Source organism: Rutilus rutilus (assembly GCF_951802725.1).
Source record: "Rutilus rutilus genome assembly, chromosome: 6".
In the NCBI taxonomy this organism is placed as follows: Eukaryota; Metazoa; Chordata; class Actinopteri; order Cypriniformes; family Leuciscidae; genus Rutilus; species Rutilus rutilus.
The window spans coordinates 48,291,339-48,312,264 of record NC_140214.1 but is presented as its reverse complement, the minus strand read 5'-3'; the positions used below and the strand labels follow the sequence as shown (position 1 = coordinate 48,312,264).

The window sequence follows — 20,926 nt, the reverse complement described above, 5'->3', positions numbered from 1 at the left end:
AAACTCTGGTATTCATTCAGTGGTGATCATAAGCCTAGCTGTATTTGTTCTTGATCATTTATATTTCATGCTGCTACATAATTAATAGATTATTTATAAAAATAAAAATCAGGAGTTATAATTTACATGAGTTAGTAATACAAATAACTTGCATTAAATTTACATTTTGGTGATCAATTGATCATCAATGATCAATACTTTTGGTACTTAAAGAATATGATGTTAATAATTATTTTGTAGTTTGACTTAAGATTTTGAAATTGTGGTACATAACAGTGCAGTAGCCGATTATTAATAAAACAGCTCTATATTATTTCTGATACCAGTTATTGCTATTATTGTTAAAATGACCGTAGTCTCCCTGTTTCCCCCTGCTGTTCAGTAAACAGAAAATGCATTTTCGGGATATTCATTTTATCCAATTAGGAGAGAGAATTCATGCAGGATGAAGAATAAACAAGTGAAAGTAGAAGTGATAAAATAAGAGAAACTTTATCTATCGTAGGGGGAAATCAAAATGGTACAAAGAAATTAACAGAGAAAATTGGAAGTGGAAAATTGACACTTTCTAAGAAATGTATTTCTGTTTACTAAAGAGCTGATTAGATGTAAACCTTTGTTACTGAATAAACGCTTCATCAGAATATAGAGTTTTACTTTTACAAAAAGTTCCACTGTATATTCCATCAACTTGGGTCTGTATTTATATAGTATTGGAGTGTCAAAATGACCAGACGAAAACCTGGAAAACGATGGAGAAGGACTGGTAATGAAGAAGACCCAAATAAACGACCAAGACGGGCTGCACAATTGGTGAGTAGCCTGGCATAGTTGTGTTGCAGTAAATTTGCAGCAGATAGGATATTTAATGCCTTATTTTCCTCCCTGCAGTCATCCCTCCCTGCAGCCACCAGTGTTCATGTGGAGACTGATCAGCAATATTTAGGTAACTTATGAAATGTGTTGGTGTGTGTTTAATGTTCAAAAGCCACACCCAGTCCCATGTGCAGAGGAGAGAGAGATCCTGAACAGAATTAGTTCTGATTAAGAGTCACAGGCCCTGTAAATAGATAGATTAGTAGATAGAATGCAGTCTACAGCTGGTCAAACCAAGCATGGCAAAATAGCTTTCTCTTATTCTTCTCTTTTTCTTTTTTTTATCTTTTGAGTTTCTTACAAGAAGATTTCTGAAAAATGTAATTTAAGCAAAATGAGACTCTAATATTGATCTAGAAAAAAGGTGTGAACCACTGATGTGTCCTCTTGTCTGTGTCAGGAGGTAGCAGCAGCAGAACACAGCAGGGGGGGGTGCCTCCTGGAGGAACCCAAAACGCATCACTTCAAGGGGAACACGCCCAACATCCAGGTGTCCATGCAGGATGTACCGCACTCACTCTCGGACATCAAGTCTCTCACCACCTGCCAGGTACACACACCCTGTCTGTCTGTCTGTCTGTCTGTAATGATGTACAGTATATATTTTTTTTCTCACTGAGCAGGGGTCTCATTTATAAAGCGTGCGTACGCACAAAAAAGGCCTTGAAACAGGCGTACGCCACTTTCGACGCATAAGTTGTGATTTATAAAAACAAACTTGACGGGATAATTTGCGCACCTGCACGCAAACTCTGACCCATGCGTACGAACGTTTTGGAGACGGCGCAGTTTGGCGACACCGATGGTGAGCTGGAGTTAAATGTCTTTTTGGTCACTTTTAGGCAGAAAATCAAAGAAAATTATACAGCTACAGAAAGATATAGAATACAGAACAGATACAGAAATATTATTTCACTCACCAAGCATATCACTTGAAGCAAATATCCATCCATTCTTAAATGTCCGCGTCAGTGAGCACGTTGGGCCGTTTAGTGAAACTGGCGCATAATATAGCTTGACGTAAAACCGTAAATCTTCATTATGAGTAGTAATCATAAATAGGCTACAGTGCATGTTCACAATAACAGTTTAAATAAATAAATTAATAATTTACTAAACTATATGTTCTACTTCTAATATTAAACATTTAGATTGAATATGCCATTCTCATTGGAGTTAAACACTTAAAATAGGCCTACATGAAATCATTACATCGCCAGACAAGTTCATTTGATCTTGGTCTGTAGAGAGAGAAATAATCTGCGAACATAGATTGAAATGCACATAATCTTAGAATAATTTCTTAATGCGCATGTGAACGCCATCAGAGTTTATCACAGGTTCGCATTAAAGTCTGTGTAGAGAGAACGGGGTCGTCTTAGCGGCCCCTAATTTAATAACTAATGAACGTTGCGACGGAAGTGAATTAATCACAACTAACTTTAGCTAGAAAAAGCTAGATAAATAGCTAGATAATACCAAGTATTATCCATTTGTCTCTGTAAAGCTGCTTTGAAACAGCCTACACTGTTAAAAGCGCTATATAAGTGAAGATGACTTGACTTGACAAAAATTTAAATATTCAATAAATAGAAATATTTGTTGTGGATGCAATGCTTTTGAACACTTTTCTTCTGGCATGCTGTACTTTAATGTTTTAACTATAATTGCTTATATCATGATAGCTGAATATTAAATGAATAGATGAATAATTGTCTGAGAAAATAGCTTCGTGCAAATAATGCACAACATGGTCTAAATCTGTTTCAATTAAAAATACGATTTAGCCCGTGGAAAAGATTGAGAAAAATAAATGTATTTTACACTATTTCATTTATTTATTTAAAAAAAAAAGGCAAACTAAATTATTTTTATTAATGTGACATGACGCACATCCATATTTCATATTGACTAATGTCTTGTAGGCTACCTACCGGTAAACATGTTAAATGATCACGTGGATGAATAATCATATGCAAATGATATGCAGATGAGGATATGCATAGTAAAACTAGGCATTGTAAGCTCCTTATATGGTTATTTCGGGGAGGAGACGCATGTGCGCACAATCTTCCGCTGACTCTGGCTGACTGGGATTTATAAAGTGAATGTTGCGCAGGTTCTGGCGTACGCACGGTTTTATAAGTCTGAATATTGTTTTGCGCACGCCATTTTTGGCTTTCGGGCGCATGTACACTTTTAGTAAGGATCCTATGCACAGTTTTATAAATGAGACCCCAGATCCTGCTAAAATATGACACAATAATCTGAGTGTAAGAAAGTGATATACAGGTTGAGACGATATAGGTTTTGTGTTGTGACAAGATGTTTTTTGACCCTTAATGATTTTTATTCTATTTTATTACCAGCACAAGGTAGCGTGGCACAAGAGAGTATTTCAACTGTTAACTCTATCGAAGACAATGAAGAACCATCTTCCAGATCAGCCTTCAGCGATCCTCCTGATGACCTAACAACTGAACTACATGGCAATGCTGAGTATGATCCATCTCAATTATTTGAGGAAGCTCTCCCTGATGTGGGGGATTGGACATATGATGATGGACATTTGTTCAATGAGGGATTTGAAGAGGGTTTGAGTGAGGACTGTGCAGAAGAGTCAAATTTCAAGGACACAACACACAAACCATTATATGACAATGCATCAATAACTGTTGCAGAGAGCCTTCTGATCATCATGGCTTACGTAAACTGTCATAAAGTAACTGATAAGGCCCTTAGTGATTTGCTTAAAATGTTTAAGTTGGTTTGTCCTGATAGTCTGAATACAGACTGCTTAAACAGTGTACAGAAGTTAAAAGACTTTTTTTTCTCACATGCTGCATCATCTCCTATTGTATTGCATAAATATTGCAGTACTTGTTTTGGCTCATTAGAAGGTGAACAATTACAATGTCTATCTTGTGGGACCAGTGTGTCAGAAGAAAGATCCTCATCCTTCATAGAGGTTCCAATTGATGCTCAAATAAGGTCATTGTTTCTCAAGCCAGGTTTTCAGGAGAAACTTAACTTTAGATTAAGCAGGAAGAAGACAGATCCTAACAACATTGAAGATATATATGATGCAGAAATTTACAAACAGCTTGTAGATGGGGGTGGTCCTCTTAGTGACCCTAAAAACATCTCACTTACTTGGAACACAGATGGGGTACCTATTTTTAAATCGTCCAAGTTTTCAGTGTGGCCTTTTTATTGTATCATCAATGAACTGAGTTTCATGGAACGTACAAAAAGAGAGAATATGATATTTGCTGGACTTTGGTATGGGGACTCAAAACCATCCATGGTTACATTCCTTAGACCACTAGGTGACACACTGAGTAAACTTGCAGATGATGGAATTCTTGTGCAACCTGCAGAGTTGACATCTGAACCTTTTGTGTGTAAAGTGCTCACCATTGCTGGAACATGCGACTTACCTGCTAAAGCATTAGTCCTTAATTCAGTGCAATACAATGGGAAATTTGGATGTCATAAATGTGAGCAGCCAGGAGAGACTGTAAAGACAGGGGAAAGGGGACATGTTCATGCATTTCCATACCAACATAGAGATCCAAAAGGCCCACTGCGCACAAATGAAAAGTTTGCTCTTGATATGAAAATCGCAAATGAGACCAAAACCCCTGTTAAAGGGGTGAAGGGTCCCTGTTGGCTTAGCAAACTTAAATGTTATAACCTTATCAAAGGCACTGCCATAGATTACATGCACTCAGTCCTTCTTGGAGTAATGCGCCTTCTGATGGTTCTGTGGTTTTCTCCAGAGTTTTCTCGTCAGCCCTTCAGCATGGCAAAAAATGCAAAGGAAATTGACAGGCGATTTCAGGATATCTCTCCTCCATCCTCCACTCGATATCCTCGATTAGTGACATCTCACAGAATGTTTTTTAAAGCATCAGAATATCGGGATATTTTAATCTTCTATGGACCTGTTGTTTTCCGTGGAATTCTTGCAACACTGTACTACAAGCACTTCCTTCTACTAAGTGAAGCCATTTTCATTTTGTTGATGGAATCCATATCAGTTGAACAGATTGATCATGCAGAGAAACTACTGTGGAACTTTTGTTCCCAAATGGCTAATCTATATGGTGAGCGGTACGAAACTGCAAATGTACACCTTCTTGTGCACCTAGCAGACAGTGTGAAGGCCCTTGGTCCATTATGGACTCATTCGTGTTTCCATTTTGAGGACAAGAATGGCTATTTGTTAAGGCTCATACATGGGCAACTCTATATTTATTCAGTACATATCCATGTTCTGCACTTATGGAACCACTGTATATCCTGCACTTGCTGCTATTGCACTTCTGGTTAGACCTAAACTGCATTTCGTTGCCTTGTACCTGTACTTGTGTAATGACAATAAAGTTGAATCTAATCTAATCTAATCTAATGGCACTCAAAATATACCTATGCAGATGGTCCATGCAGTCAAACTTGTGCAGTCTATTCCTGTTATTTCACAAACCATAAAACCAGGGAATGCCATAGCTGAATTTTACACACGGATGACTAAAGATGATAGTTTCTGTCAGGAAAACAATGATTTGTCTAGGACCAAACTATATGGAGCATCTAGTGAACTTCAACTGGACACAGTTCAACTCTCTACATTGGAAAGACATACTGGTCATTGCATCAGTTCTAAAACAGTAAGGATCTTTCACAGGGCACAAGTTAAGAGAAATTATCTCACATCAAAACACTATGGGAAAGGCAATAGAAGAAACAATTTTACAGTCGTTTTTTCTAGTGATGGACAAAGAAAGTATGGACAGATTGAGTACTTCTTTACCTCAGAACATTCATATGCCAAATGGGCCCTTGTTCATGAATTCAAAGTTGCTGGTTTTTCTTTGCTGCATGATAGTGTAACAAATGGTACATGCAGTCATGTTGTTCCCCTATTGGAAACCTCTGTTAATACAGTAGTTTCCTTGGATCATATATTGGGTAAAGTTGTTTTCTTTGACTTGACATCTATGCCTGGCATTGCTTTTGCAGCTAATTTCCCAAACACACTTGAAAAGTTTTAACCCCTTAATATTGGGTTTATACTGGATGCAACAGTGGGTCATGGTCAGGGTGTGTGGTGGCAAGATGAATTGCCTCTATTGTATTATCAGGGTGCTTGAATGAATTGAATTAAAACAGCATGTGCTCTATTATGTGTTACACACTCTTTTACTGCTCTATACAATAGAGCTTTGCTGTGAATTCTGTCAAAACAGCACAATGTCAACATTTAGAAAGTCCACAAAGGTGTCTTTTGAGCACATAATGGCTTATGTTTTGATGGGTTACGTTTTGGAACTCAAAATTGTAATTAATGAATTGTATGGCTTGTGTCAGAAATAAACACATTTTGTAAGTTGAACATTATGTAAACCATCTCAAATTATTTGCCTGAATTGATTACTTCTTTTCTTAAATTTTGCGCTGAGATAAATTGAGATATGATTGAGCTATAATATTAAATAATGTCTCATATTGAGACTAATTTGAGAGCTTGCACTACTCTATTTTTTCTTTTTTGCTGAAACACTAGAAAGAGACAACTGTAAGAGAATCTGAGAACTCAAATAGTGAGCAGTACGAGACATATTTCTCACTGAGATATAACTGAGATCAAATTGAGACATATTTGAAAGCGGCACAGTATGTCTCATTTTTCTCTTAGTTGAGATCAGGAAAAGAGACAGCTGTGAGAGAATTTAGAGAACTTGCACTGTGCTCAATGTGAGACTTAATTCTCAGGAGAGACATTTGAGAAGAATGAGAAAACCACTTTGGTCTCAATTAGTGCTCATTTATATCTAGGAGATGTAAATGTGACATAAAGGAGATCTCATCTTCAATTTTGCTTTGCTATGGGTTCTCCCCAAATTTGTCACTAATAAAACACAATAAAAATTATTTAAAGAAAAGGCTTATATTTACCTTTTAATAGTTTGTTTACATCTACCTTGTAAATATTTAAATAAACAACAATTCAAGTGTAATCTTTCTTTGTACAAACTAAAGTATACATTTTATCATACATATTTCAAAGTTAAGGATTTGATTGATTATTTGATTATTTTTGACAAAAAAATTGGCAAATAAAAGCTTATTTGAGGTGGCAGATATTTTACAGTAAAAATGTATAATCTATCCAAAACTAATCAACGAAATGTTGTCTTTCATATGTCTGTAACATAGGTCTTTCATTTTTATTATAAGGAATATAAATGCTAAAATGCTAAAAGGAATATAAACGAGAAAACACAGCCCCTCACAGGTTTGCGCCGTGGATTCCCGCGAGTCAGACGCGGATACTGTGTTTGTTTTAGGCTCGCGCAGTCTTCACTCGGACGCGCGCTTCAATCCGTTGTGGAGACTCTCTTTTCGTTCCAGTGAAATTACAAAACAAAATACACACACACACACACATGTCTCTGCCTGATATACAACTGATAAACATAATCTGATTTGACAAAAAAAAAAAAAACTATATGAGTGCGGATTCGAACTCAGAACCTCTGACACGCTAGGCAAATGTTCTACCACTAGACCGCTTGAGTTCACATATTTACTCACGTGAAAACTCGGTGTTTACTCGGCGTGATCAATTCGCTCTTGAACATGCTGCCGTTCGTCTGAGTTACAATCTTCCTCTGAGGAAAAGCCAAGGTGAGTTATTCCTCGCTGTCCAGGATCATCTGAAGAGCGTCTTTACCGGAGAAACGCGCCATCCTCTCTAAACGCGATGAACTATCAGTGAATCTGATCTGATGAAACTTCGTGTTTTCAAGGCATTGATCGGGGGGCGGGTGCGAAGCATAGATCACCTAAACTATTTACCATGTCAATAGCGCCGGGGGCGGGGCGGCCTCAGTTCATTATAGAGATAATTAGGCAGAAGGAAAAAACGGTACCTCTCCTTGCTTTCAAACGGATTACATGAGTTGAAAACATTTGTTTTTTTTATTAATTACTTCATTTAAAAGAAGAGATTTCAAGCTTCATAAAGACATATATCACGTGCCTGTGTGAGAAGTATTCGCTGAGTTATGATTCATTTTCGGACGCGTTTCAGAATGGACTACACGGACAGAGAGAAGGCAGAACTCGCTCCGTGATTATTTTTCTTAATTTGGCGAAAAGCACAACACTTTGTTTTTATTGTGAGTATACAGAAAAATAATACACATTTAACAGAATCGATTGATGTATGAAACTCCTATGGAAAATCAAAGTCAACAGAGTATTTATGAGTTTCTTTTACACTGATAAAAAAAAAGCGAGCTGGTATCGCCGGCGATACCGCCGACCTCAGGGGGTTAAAGGAAGCGAGATGTTACTAATGCTCATTTTACTACAATTTTCCAGCCATCTTACATAACACTTACCACAAGAGGATATCTCTCACATATAATTCCCACAGGCTAACGTTACTGTTTACAGCATTCATCAAAACCGCCGATTAGCTGGGGTACAGGAAGCAACACATTAATAGTAACATAGCGACCCACTATACTGCACCCAATCACTGCATACAGAGACAGCACATACCTGAAGGGTGAGCAGACACTCACTCTGAGCTGATAAGTGCACTGTTGGAAAAGTGCTAATGGAAAGCTACAATTTGAAAAGACGACAACACATCAGTAGTGTTCTAAACACAGGATTTAAACCAGCCGCTCCCAACACATACCTGAGATTCTAGTGACTGACGCACGAGGGGGCGGAGCAAAGACGTGACGTATCTCAGAATACAGCCAACCCGCATTAAATAGACCATACTCTCCCCTGATAGGACACCACAACTGTCAATCACTTAACTAATCCTGTCACATATGCAACCGTCTACTACAGTATCGCATCAGGCAGTGCATTGTAGTCTCCCTGAGGAAAAATTTGATTCATTCATTGCTATAGAAGAGGAAGAATTCGTTAAACTCGTTAAATCATCTAAATCGACAACATGTATGTTAGACCCTATACCGACTAAGCTACTGAAAGAGATGCTTCCAGAGGTCACAGATCCTCTTATCATTAATTCATCTTTGCCATAAGGGTATGTTGTAAAGTTTTTCTTTCTTCAAAGCAGACCAGGAGATGTTGGGATCACGTTCAAACAGAAGAGTTTCTTTATTTGAGCGCGGCTGCGGTTTCGTCCAACATAATCTAACTCTAATACAGTTTGCATTGTAGTTATATACATTCCAAGGGGGAGGGATTACATAGAGGTGGAGACCCTGAACAAAGCATGCAAATGAAGTAGGAACACACCCTACTCTGAGTCCAATTGAATCAGCATAACTATTCACATGCTGATACTGACCAGGAACTCCAATTCCAAGAGCCATCCCAGACCCATTAAAGACAAAAGGTGAAAGTCAATCAACCTAACGATTCAACGTCTGGGCTCCGAAAGGTGAGAATCAAGTGATCTGACTTATTTAAAACACAATAGAGAAAACAGGTCTGGCAGGAAAGGAGACTCTTGCTGGAGACTCAATAAATCAGTATATAAACTTTATCACTTTATATACTATTGCAGTGGAAAAACTAAATTAAACATTTAATAAATATGTAATACAACACTTCCCCCTTTGAGAGTTCTAATAACTCTCACAAAAATACAAATTTATACACTTAAAAGTTAATTCTTTTAACTTGTGTAAGTTTACATTTACATTTACATTTAGTCATTTAGCAGACGCTTTTATCCAAAGCGACTTACAAATTAGGACTAAATAAAGCGAGTCATCATGAAGAGGCAAAAACAACAACAACGCAAGAAGTGCTCAGAATACAAAGTTCAGGCATTATTCAGAGTAGCATAAGTCTGATAAGTGATGTTTCAAAGGATTTTTTTTTTTTTTTTTTTTTTTTTTTATGAGGTTAAGTGCTCACGGAAGAGATGGGTTTTTCAACGCCTTGTAAGTTACAGGCACGTGTAACTTATTCTGTGTTGTGTCCTTGATTTACATGAGTGTCATAGTTCTTCTCAAAACCATAACTGTTGACACCTGCGACACAGGGTGTACAATGTCATATAAAGTACATGATTACACAGAAAACCATGTAGCATAACAGTGGAATTCTTGAAAGTCCATGGCGCCTGAATAGCTGTGAAGTCTGTTTCCTGTAGCGTCCATTTCCCACGTAGAGTCGCTCTGATGACTCGTCCCTCATGAGGCTTGTTTATGGAAATATGAGGTGATGCTTTACACCAGGTTTCTGCTTGCGAAGACATCAACACATACGAGTAACACAAGAAAACAAAGAAACAGCAGAACAGCAATATTCATGCATAGATTTCATCCTTCCATAAGTCATTTGATCGTATAGTGGTTTTAAGTCTAACTTTTATCAAAGTACACTTAAAAGTTCATTCTTGTAACTTGAAAAAGTTACAGGCACAAGCATGCTCTGTGTTGTTCATCTGTAATTGCATGCTGACACAGAAACAAAACATGCAATTAGGGTCCGTGAATTTTCTGCGTTGTGTATTTTTCATTTTCTTTGGTGATAGTTCGTTCAGCAGTGGGTCTGGTTGTCTTCTTGAGGTTGGGGCTTCATACGCAGATGAGACGGTCGTTGCATATGGATCTTGAAAAAGCCATCAAGTTTTATCTGCACACTGTAAGACAGAAAACAGAAAAACAGAGAGCAGTATTTCTTCAAAACACTACGGTTGTAGCAGTTTAAACATTATGGTTCTATCGTTTTCAGAGTCTACTGTTGTCGTTTCATTCTTTCCTTATTTCTTAATTTATTTGACACCTATGGACCAGTGAGGTAAGGATGGACTAAATCGGGAAAGGCCTATGAGGTAGTGTCTTCACCCTGGGTTCACCCCCGAACGCATGTTGCGTCCAGATCCTCCCAGGGCACCCCACTTGTCCGTGTCCTATCCTGTCCCTGTGTTGTGTGCACACTGTAGAGTGTGTGAGAAAATTGGCACATTTCCATTCTCCAGTGAAACATCAGTAATAAACATCATTAACAGAGGATGGTTGTCTGACTGCAATATTCTGTGTTCTGCAGTATAACATTTAAGGCTGTGAGTATACTGAATGTCCCCCAAACAAAGGCTGTGACAGTCACTAAGTCTTTCATCTTTGTTGTGAGTTACTGGGGAGATTAAGCAATCACAGCCCAAATGGTTAACACCTCAAAAAGCTTAGCCACGAGTCCAATGACGAGGGGAGGGGTTGCTTTAAAGTAGCAAACAAATGTAGTAAGAGCTGCATAACATTGTTAACTTGTCTTAAGTTATTTTTGTTTTTTCTACATTCATTTCCAAAATGTCCGTGCTTGCCACAGTAAGAACAACTGGCTTGTCTAGGACTTTTGCGTTTCTTTGGCTTCTCTGAGTTGACCTTAACAGAAACTGCTGCAATTCTTACTCTCTCTTTGACATCAGAATCTCTTTCCCAAATAACTAAACTGTCCAAGTTGTCTTCCAGGGTTCTCGTACACCATGTGATGTTTAAGTAAGGCAAAACCTTTCTGTGTTCTGGCAAAAGACAATGAAACCATGTGCGAACCAAAGGACCATTATGACCTAACACCTTTTCTGGAGTGTCGGCAATTCCGCTGTAAACGGCAGCGATCTGACAGAATCGTTCTGTGTACTCACAAACAGTCTCACCCTTCTTCTGTACACAATTGGTTATTTTTGACCAGTCCACGTTCGGTCCAACAATGTTCTTTACAATTTTCAGAACTTCCTCTCTCAATTCATCTTTACTGGCTTGTTGCAGTTCAGAATTGTTTACAGCACTTTCAAAATCATTGAATTCTGACTCAGTCAAGATCTGTGATATTAGCTGAGTGACTTCAGCTAGAGTCATATCATAGAGCCGCATCTTTTTGGACAACTCTCTCCTAAACTCAGAAAAATTTCTTTGCACTGATGACAAACTTTCAGCAATTCTCTCAATATCTTTAGGAACTAAAGATGTTTTGACTGCTTGTGGCTGCAATATGGGGTTTGCAAATGGAACTGTATCAATACCTTTTCCCTGAGGCTTTTGTCTAGCTATGCACACTTCAACTGCATTTACATCTGCATTTACATCTGCATTGACATTGTCCTCTATACTATCAAAAGACTGTAAATCAGGATAGCTTTCATCTGACTGTTGGTCTTCTAAATCACATTTGGTTGAGGCTTTGTTATGGCCCACGTTTGTCTTGAGACAGGACACCTGAGTCTGCAATTGTTTGATCTGATCTTTCAACTTATCAATACAACGAGCTTGTTCTTGTACATTGGATAAGCTAAATTCTCTGTGACAGAAGATAATGCCTTTGACATTTTTCTTGCGAATACTTTCTCCTAGTACCTTCTTACAATCTTCAATTGACCATACTTTGTCTACATCAATGTCAAATTTCTTTGTTAAATTCAATCTGACTTTCTCAGTCACGATTGTGTCCATGTGCTCTGATAACAAAGACTTAAACTCATTGTCTGTCCATGTTGTGGGAATCAGCCTAGCATTCCTTCTAACCATTTTGTGACTTCCTTTGTTACTTAACAATCACAAAACACTAAAACTTCTCTACTGTCTTACAAAACAGAGGGTACAATCTTATTAGCACATGACACTAACTCTTCTCTAGCTTACAGAGGATAGGTCTTCTCTTAGCAAGAGGATACACACAATATTAACATGTAACTGTTAAACTTCCCTGCCAACAACAGAGGGTAAATTTCATCTCTAAAAGCAAACTTTAGAGGCTTATCTTTAGTCAACCAAACTCTACAGCTGTTTGTTGACTACTTCTCTGAACGGCGCCGAGGAAAACAATTTTTGTACTGGTCTGCAAAGGTTCTTTTAATGGAGTGAAACTCACCAAGTCTTTCGTTTGTAGAGAAAGATTCCGTCTGGAAAAATTCAGTCTTTGAGATCTTTTTGGAGCTTGAAGTTTTCAATCTGGATTCAGAAGATTCAGTCTGGAACTTAGGCTTTGTTGAGATCTTTGAGCTTGAAGTTTTCAATCTTCAGTTCTTTGAGCTTAAAATTCTTTGAGTTTCCTTCTTCTCCATCCGGGTCACGGCACCATCTGTTGTAAAGTTTTTCTTTCTTCAAAGCAGACCAGGAGACGTTGGGATCACGTTCAAACAGAAGAGTTTCTTTATTTGAGCGCGGCTGCGGTTTCGTCCAACATAATCTAACTCTAATACAGTTTGCATTGTAGTTATATACATTCCAAGGGGGAGGGATTACATAGAGGTGGAGACCCTGAACAAAGCATGCAAATGAAGTAGGAACACACCCTACTCTGAGTCCAATTGAATCAGCATAACTATTCACATGCTGATACTGGCCAGGAACTCCAATTCCAAGAGCCATTCCAGACCCATTAAAGACAAAAGGTGAAAGTCAATCAACCTAACGATTCAACGTCTGGGCTCCGAAAGGTGAGAATCAAGTGATCTGACTTATTTAAAACACAATAGAGAAAACAGGTCTGGCAGGAAAGGAGACTCTTGCTGGAGACTCAATAAATCAGTATATAAACTTTATCAGTTTATATACTATTGCAGTGGAAAAACTAAATTAAACATTTAATAAATATGTAATACAACAGGTACGTACCAAAAAACCTTTAAGCTGACTATGATTAAACCGCTTGTTAAAAAAACACAACTTGATTGTACAGAATTAATCAATTACAGGCCGATCTCGAATCTACCCTTTCTGTCAAAGATACTAGAAAAGGCAGTATCCTCACAACTATGTTCCTTTTTAGAAAGAAATGATATCTGCGAGGATTTCCAGTCAGGATTTAGACCGTATCATAGTACTGAGACAGCTCTCATTAGAGTCACAAACGATTTGCTCTTATCATCCGATCGTGGTTGTATCTCGCTATTAGTGTTACTCGATCTTAGTGCTGCATTTGACACCATTGACCACAACATTCTTTTAAATAGACTCGAAAATTATGTTGGCATTAGTGGAATTGCATTAGCATGGTTTAAATCATACTTATCTGACTGTTATCAGTTTGTAGCAGTAAATGAAGAGATGTCTCATCGATCACAAGTTCAGTATGGCGTACCACAAGGCTCAGTACTAGGACCGTTGCTGTTCACTCTGGTGGTATGCTACCATTGGGAGATATCATTAGGACAATCGTGGTTCTTTATAGGAAAATAAGGGACAGAATAAGGGACACTCAAAATATTTGTACTGTACCACACAGTGCATATCATTTCAGCATCTGCAGTTAAATATGTGTACAAAAGATGAATAAAAGGTTCTCAGACAAACACATTTGGGTCATTCAAAAAATTTCCCAGCTCAAATTTTTGATTTTGTTAAAAACAATTTTCTGAAGAAAGACAAATGTAAATGAAGAAGAAAGCCAAAATATTAGGCTACATGTGATGGATGTATATTTACTGAGAAATTACAGTTCCCTTTCGTTGTCACTCCGAGTTACGTCGGATGACGACGAATGGGGTTACGCTTAGAAAGCCTATCATCTTCGAGTATATAAAACGAGCAAATGGCAAAGAAATGCCATGGGTCTGCGGAATTTGCATAGCGTAACTCCGCCCCACCCTGGGGGTATATAAGGAAGTGCGCTGGCAACATGCAGATATGTTTTTCGCTTCGGAGCCAAGAGTTCTCTTCACTCCTACAAGCCATTCTGTATCATCTTCATTCTACGAGACGAGCGGCTCTTCAGTGTGTTTGTGTGACGGCGTGTTCCAGGGAGATCGCATTGCCTGCTGCTGATCTGTGCAGTGATCTGCCGACAGTGAGTGTGTTTCTCCCTGGGCGCTTCAGCACACTGCTGAGCTTTTCCTCTCTCTAAAAGAGCTGCACGCGGCACGTCTTTTTCAAGACGGTTCGCCCGTGTATTACTGGATGTGGGCGCGTGACTCATCTGTTTAACGGTCGCGTGCGCTGTTTTGCGTGTTGGGCTTAATCACGCTCGGCAGCGCTCGTGGATGAGTCATGTTTTCATTGCGGGAACATGACCATCGCGATGTTTATAGATCGAGACTCAATGATCTCAGTGTGGGTAGAGTCCCCTCTGCCACACCCCAATCTATCTCTTCCTATGGGATACTTTGGCTGGTGGCTAGGGTGATCTGAGGGTTACAGTGTGGTTAAAAAAAAAGAAAGAAAAAAAGACCACGCCCCTCTCCACATCGCAAACCGTGGGGCTTCCGTGTGTGCCTGGTTCCTCTCGGGGACCCAGTGTTTCATTCGGGGCTCCAGCAGATGGTGTCATGTCACTCACAGCATCACAAGGCGGGCTTGATTCTCTGGAAATGAGGATTCGACTACGTTGCCTCCCTCAGGAGTGTCAGCGTTAGTCGAGTCAGATCCAGAGCTGATGGCCATGCTTTCCCGGGCAGCTGAAAGCATCGGTTGGAGCGGCGGCGCCCTCCCCCCGAGTGCTGTAGGCTTTCCCGGATGTGCATCAGGACGCTTCCGGCCCGCGGGAGTCCACGTGACTTTTCGCTGCCTGCGGGCGTCCTCCACCTTCGCTGCCCTTGATCGTGAGGCGATCTTGGTCTGTATGTTCTCTGTCACTATTGTGACACAGGCATGCAGTCCTGTGTGTCGCCTTCACCTTCGAGGCAGTGCTGACTCGGGAGTTCTGTCAGAACCGGCCACAGTGGAACGCTAGTCCTTCCCTGGCCAACACTGACAGAACGCGGAAACTCGACCACGCCCCCTTGCTGGGACGCTATGCCTCCCATGCCCGGCCTGGTCGTTCCGCCGCGCACGGGACGCTATGCCTCCCATGCCCGGCCTGGTCGTTCCGCCGCGCACACTACTGACCTCGCTCTCGGGTGACATCGGTACCTGCGTGATCCTGGGTCAGGTGGTGTCCACTAGAGTGGTTCAGACATGGGCTTAGCCAGGTTGATTTGAGGGGGTCTGAGAATTCATTTTCTCAGCTCCCCCATGTCCCAGGCTGGGCTCTTCGGCGGGGTGGCTTCGGCCACCACAAGCAGACTCAGGTCTGTCTGCACTGATGGTCATCCATCCGTGTGGTCTCCTTAGTCTGCTTCCCGCCAAGGCCACCTCTATGCGGCTCCTCCCCTCGGGCCTTCACCGGCCCTGAGCAGGAGTAGGTCGCAGGAGGGCGGCGCTGCCCGTCTCTACCCCTTAGACTGCCATGCCAGCCTAAGCAGCACCCTTGAGACGGGCAGCTTGGTCGGCGGTGTGGTTGAGGACTGCGCCCAACAGTCTTCGATCACTCCAGAAGCGGACTGAGGCTTCTGCACTGACGGTCATCCGTCCGTGTGGTCTCCTTAGTCTGCTTCCCGCCGACGCCGCCTCCATGCGGCTCCTCCCTTGAGCCTTCACCAGCCCGAGCATGAGGAGGTCGCTGGAGGCTGGCATCGCCTGTCTCTGCCCCTTAGCCGGCTAACACCTGGCTAAGCAGCACTCCTGAGACGGGCAGCTTGGAGTTAGGGCTCAGTTCTTTCAGGAGCTGGTAGAAGGCCCACTCCTTCCCCCGGTGGAGGGCTGGGGGAGAATCTCGTTCAAAAAGAACTGATGCTCTTTCTCTAAGCCCCAAGAGGCTGTGGATGACAGTACGCGCCGCCCGCGGGCCACGCTCCTCTCATCCCCCTCTGTCGCCAGTCCCCTGCCAGAGCACGCCCCCGTGGGACGCTGGTCCTCCCCTGGCCTCCTCTGGCAGGATGCGGCAAATGACCGCGCCCCCGCACAGGGCCGCTATGCCACCCTCGCCTGGGCCGGTCATTTTGCCTCGCTGCACCACCGAGGGTACGTCTGTGGTTCGAATGACCCCGCTGGCGCAGTTTCTGGGGGCCTGGCTAGAGCTCCCCAGACTGTCCCGCTGGGTCGCGAGAACCATCAGGCTCGGCTACGCGATTCAGTTCGCGCGGTCTCCTCCCCGCTTCAGGGGAGTCCGCTTCACTCTGGTCGGTGGCAATGCCCCTGTCATGAGAGTGGAGGTCGCCACCCTACTGGCGAAGGGTGCAATCGAGACTGTCCCTCCAGCTGAAATGAGGTCCGGCTTCTACAGCCCCTACTTCATTGTACCGAAGAAATCCGGTGGGTTACGACCGATCCTGGACCTGCGCGTCTTGAACCGCTCCCTTCACAGGCTGCCGTTCAAGATGCTCACGGCCAAACGCCTTCGAATACGTACGGCCCCAGGATTGGTTTGCAGCGATCGACCTGAAGGACGCCTACTTTCATGTCTCCATTCTTCCTCGACACAGACCGTTTCTTCGGTTTGCTTTCGAGGGGCAGGCATACCAGTACGCGGTTCTCCCTTTCGGGCTAGCCCTGTCTCCTCGCGTCTTTACGAAGGTCGTCGAGGCAGCCCTTGTTCCCCTACGAGAACACGGGGTTCGCATCCTGAATTATATCGACGACTGGCTGATCCTAGCTCACTCTCGAGATCAGGTTTGCGAACACAGGGACCTTGTGCTCCGGCACCTAGCTCGTCTGGGCCTTCGGGTCAACTGGGAGAAGAGCAAACTCTGCCCCATGCAGAGGATCTCTTTTCTCGGTATGGAGATCGACTCGGTCGCCATGTGTGCGCAGCTTACGAGCGAGCGCGCGCAGTCACTGCTGACTTGTCTTTGCCAATTCGAGGGCAAGAGTGCGGTTCCACTGAAACTATTTCAGAGGCTCCTGGGGCATATGGCATCCGCAGCCGCAGTAACGCCGCTCGGATTGCTTCATATGAGACCGCTTCAGCTTTGGCTTTGCGATCGAGTCCCGAGGTGGGCATGGCAACACGGCACGCTCCGAGTCCCAGTGACTCCGACCTGCCGTCAGACCTTCACCCCGTGGTCGAACCTCAATTTTCTACGGGCTGGAGTGCCCCTAGAACGAGCTTCCAGGCATGTTGTTGTCTCCACAGATGCCTCCACCACGGGCTGGGGTGCCATGTACAATGGACATGCTGCTGCAGGTTCCTGGACAGGTCCTCAGCGCCTTTGGCTTGTCAATTGCCTCGAGTTGCTGGCTGTACGCCTTGCCCTGCACCGCTTCCGAGCGATGCTCAAGGGTCAACACGTACTAGTCCGATCAGACAATACCGCCACAGTAGCGTACATCAACCGTCAAGGTGGTCTACGCTCCCGCCGTATGTCGCAACTCGCCCGCCACCTCCTCATATGGAGTCAGAAGCATCTGAGGTCGCTTCGAGCCATTTATATCCCGGGACACCTGAACCGCACCTGGTTCCCAGAACTAGTACTCCTCGCGACAGCACCTCCCTGGCCAATTCCCCTGAGGAAGGACCTGCTTTCTCAGGGACGGGGCACCCTTTGACACCCTCGTCCCGATCTTTGGAACCTCCACGTGTGGCTCCTGGACGGGAGAAAGTAGGTTTGAGTACCCTACCACCAGCGGTGGTGGCTACCATCACTTCCGCTAGAGCATCGTCCACGAGACATGCCTATGCGTTGAAGTGGAACCTCTTCGTCAACTGGTGTTCTTCTAAACAGCAAGAACCCACGAAATGCCCGATCAGTGTCGTGCTTTCCTTCCTGCAAGAAGGGTTGGAGCGAAGGCTGTCTCCCTCCACCCTGAAAGTGTATGTTGCCGCCATTGCCGCACATCACGATGCAGTTGAAGGTAAGTCTCTGGGGAAGCACGACCTGATCATCAGGTTCCTGAGAGGAGCGAGGAGACTAAATCCTCCCCGCCCTCCTCTCGTTCCCTCTTGGGACCTCTCAGTGGTTCTAACTGCCCTGCAGAGTGCTCCCTTTGAGCCTCTGCAATCAGTGGAGCTTAAGTTCCTGTCAATGAAGACAGCGCTCCTGGTTGCATTGGCCTCCATCAAGAGGGTAGGGGACCTGCAGGCATTTTCGGTTGACGAAGCGTGCCTGGAATTCGGGCCGGCTAACTCTCACGTGATCCTGAAACCCCGGCCTGGATATGTGCCCAAGGTTCCCACCACACCCTTTCGAGACCAGGTGGTGAACCTGCAAGCGCTGCCCTTGGAGGAGGCAGACCCAGCCTTGGCACTGCTCTGTCCAGTATGCGCCCTCCGTGCTTACGTAGACAGAACGCAGTGTTTCAGGACCTCAGACCGGCTCTTTGTCTGTCATGGTGGGAAGCTGAAGGGAAAGGCTCTCTCGAAGCAAAGGTTGTCTCACTGGTTAGTGGACGCCATTGCTTTGGCTTACCAGCAGCAAGGTCGTCCGTGCCCCCTTGGTGTGACGGCCCACTCCACCCGGAGTGTGGCATCCTCTTGGGCTCTAGCGCATGGCGCCTCGCTAACAGACATCTGCAGAGCTGCAGGCTGGGCGACACCTAATACTTTCGCGAGATTCTACAATCTCCGAGTTGAGCCAGTTTCTTCTCATGTACTCGCTTCAACTAGCCGGTGCTAGATTCTGCTCAGGTGTCTTCGCTTGCTCGCCATTCCTCTCCATGGACGGGATACGTGCGATATTTCCTCAGGTGAGCCTCATAAGCCCTGAATCTCCTCCAGCACTGTTGACGTCAACGCCAGAGTTATGCCACCGGCAGCTTTCGCGCTTGTCTTGGTGCCTCCATGTGCATGGTTCCCCCTCCGGGCGACCCCCACATGTGTATTTCCACTGTAAGCCTCTTTGAGCATGTGTCTTTCCCTTGGCAAGCCCCCTAGCCACCCCTGGGGTTGAAATATTCCACCTGCGGCTGGACACCCCAGTGATACTCCGTATGCAGCCCTTCAGGGTCTTATGTGTATTCCAAGTCCCCCCCTTCGGGTTGGGCATGATTGCATATTTCCACTGAGATATGCTTCCCAGTGTACCTTGATATTCCTGTGTTAAGTAGGAGTCCTTCGTCCGTGCCAGTCTCACGACAGGGAGCTCAGACTTACGCAGGGCACTGGAAGACAGTCGAGAGGTGGCGTGATTACACTGGGAACCCCATTCGTCGTCATCCGACGTAACTCGGAGTGACAACGAAAGGGAACGTCTCGGTTACGTATGTAACCCTCGTTCCCTGAGTAGGGAACGGAGACGTTACGTCTCCCTGCCACTTCCGCTGTACCGCTGGAACGCCTGAGTTCAGTCTCGGCTCCTCAGCGAAGACATATCTGCATGTTGCCAGCGCACTTCCTTATATACCCCCAGGGTGGGGCGGAGTTACGCTATGCAAATTCCGCAGACCCATGGCATTTCTTTGCCATTGGCTCTTTTTATATACTCGAAGATGATAGGCTTTCTAAGCGAAACCCCATTCGTCGTCATCCGACGTAACGTCTCCGTTCCCTACTCAGGGAACGAGGGTTACATACGTAACCGAGACGTTTTGTAAAATGGGTCAAAATGACAATTTTCACCTGAGATTTGGAGTCAGATTACAGGGGGGTTAAAATGACTTTAGAACTGCATCATTATTTTACTTTTACACAGAGATTGTTAGGTCTATTTAGCTGATTAATGAGGATAGGAGCAGGCTTCACTCAATTTTGATAATACACTTTTTAGAGTGCTGGCCTAAAAATATAATACATAAGAATAGGACAGAGGCCGCACTATGCATAGACGTTTTTTATTCGTTGCACAAACGCGTTTCGGCGTGTGCCTTCTTCAGTGTGCAATCAAACAGACATTGTGACCAATCTTATATGCCCCCACCAATGACACACCCATAAACTCGTAAGCCAATGAATTCAAAGTATGCTACACACATATCAACAAAAGACAATTAATTAAAGACAATAATTCTAGGCTACATACAAAATGACTTACAATACACAGATGTTTCATAGACAAGAATAACCCCAGTTTTACAATTATAAAAAACAAGAATCATCTCAGTTTTATATTTATAAAAAACAACTCAGTGACAACTCTTCATTCAACCCATTGGGAATACATGTGTTTAGATTAAAAACATACCAGGCTTCTCGCTGCAAGAGGCGGTTCTCACGGTCTCCCCCTCTTGGAGCTCGATTAACCACCTCTAAGCCCATGAACTTGAGCATACTGACGTCATTTCCCACTAGATTAAAGTGCCTTGCGACTGATGATTTCTCATCATTCCTTCTGATCGCACATTTATGCTCAAAA

At 43.3% G+C, this 20,926-nt stretch overlaps 1 protein-coding gene across 1 annotated transcript; it reads left to right on the top strand.

The window, feature by feature from the left end:
- Positions 1 to 226: 226 nt before the first annotated feature.
- Positions 227 to 15,552, top strand: LOC311292429 (uncharacterized protein; the record flags this gene model as incomplete). Its single annotated transcript, XM_084412097.1, has 5 exons — positions 227 to 813; positions 892 to 946; positions 1,277 to 1,426; positions 3,246 to 5,096; positions 15,221 to 15,552. Exons 1-5 carry the CDS (start codon positions 727 to 729, stop codon positions 15,550 to 15,552), a joined length of 2,475 nt encoding a protein of 824 aa, XP_084268223.1. The 5' UTR covers positions 227 to 726.
- Positions 15,553 to 20,926: the final 5,374 nt, after the last annotated feature.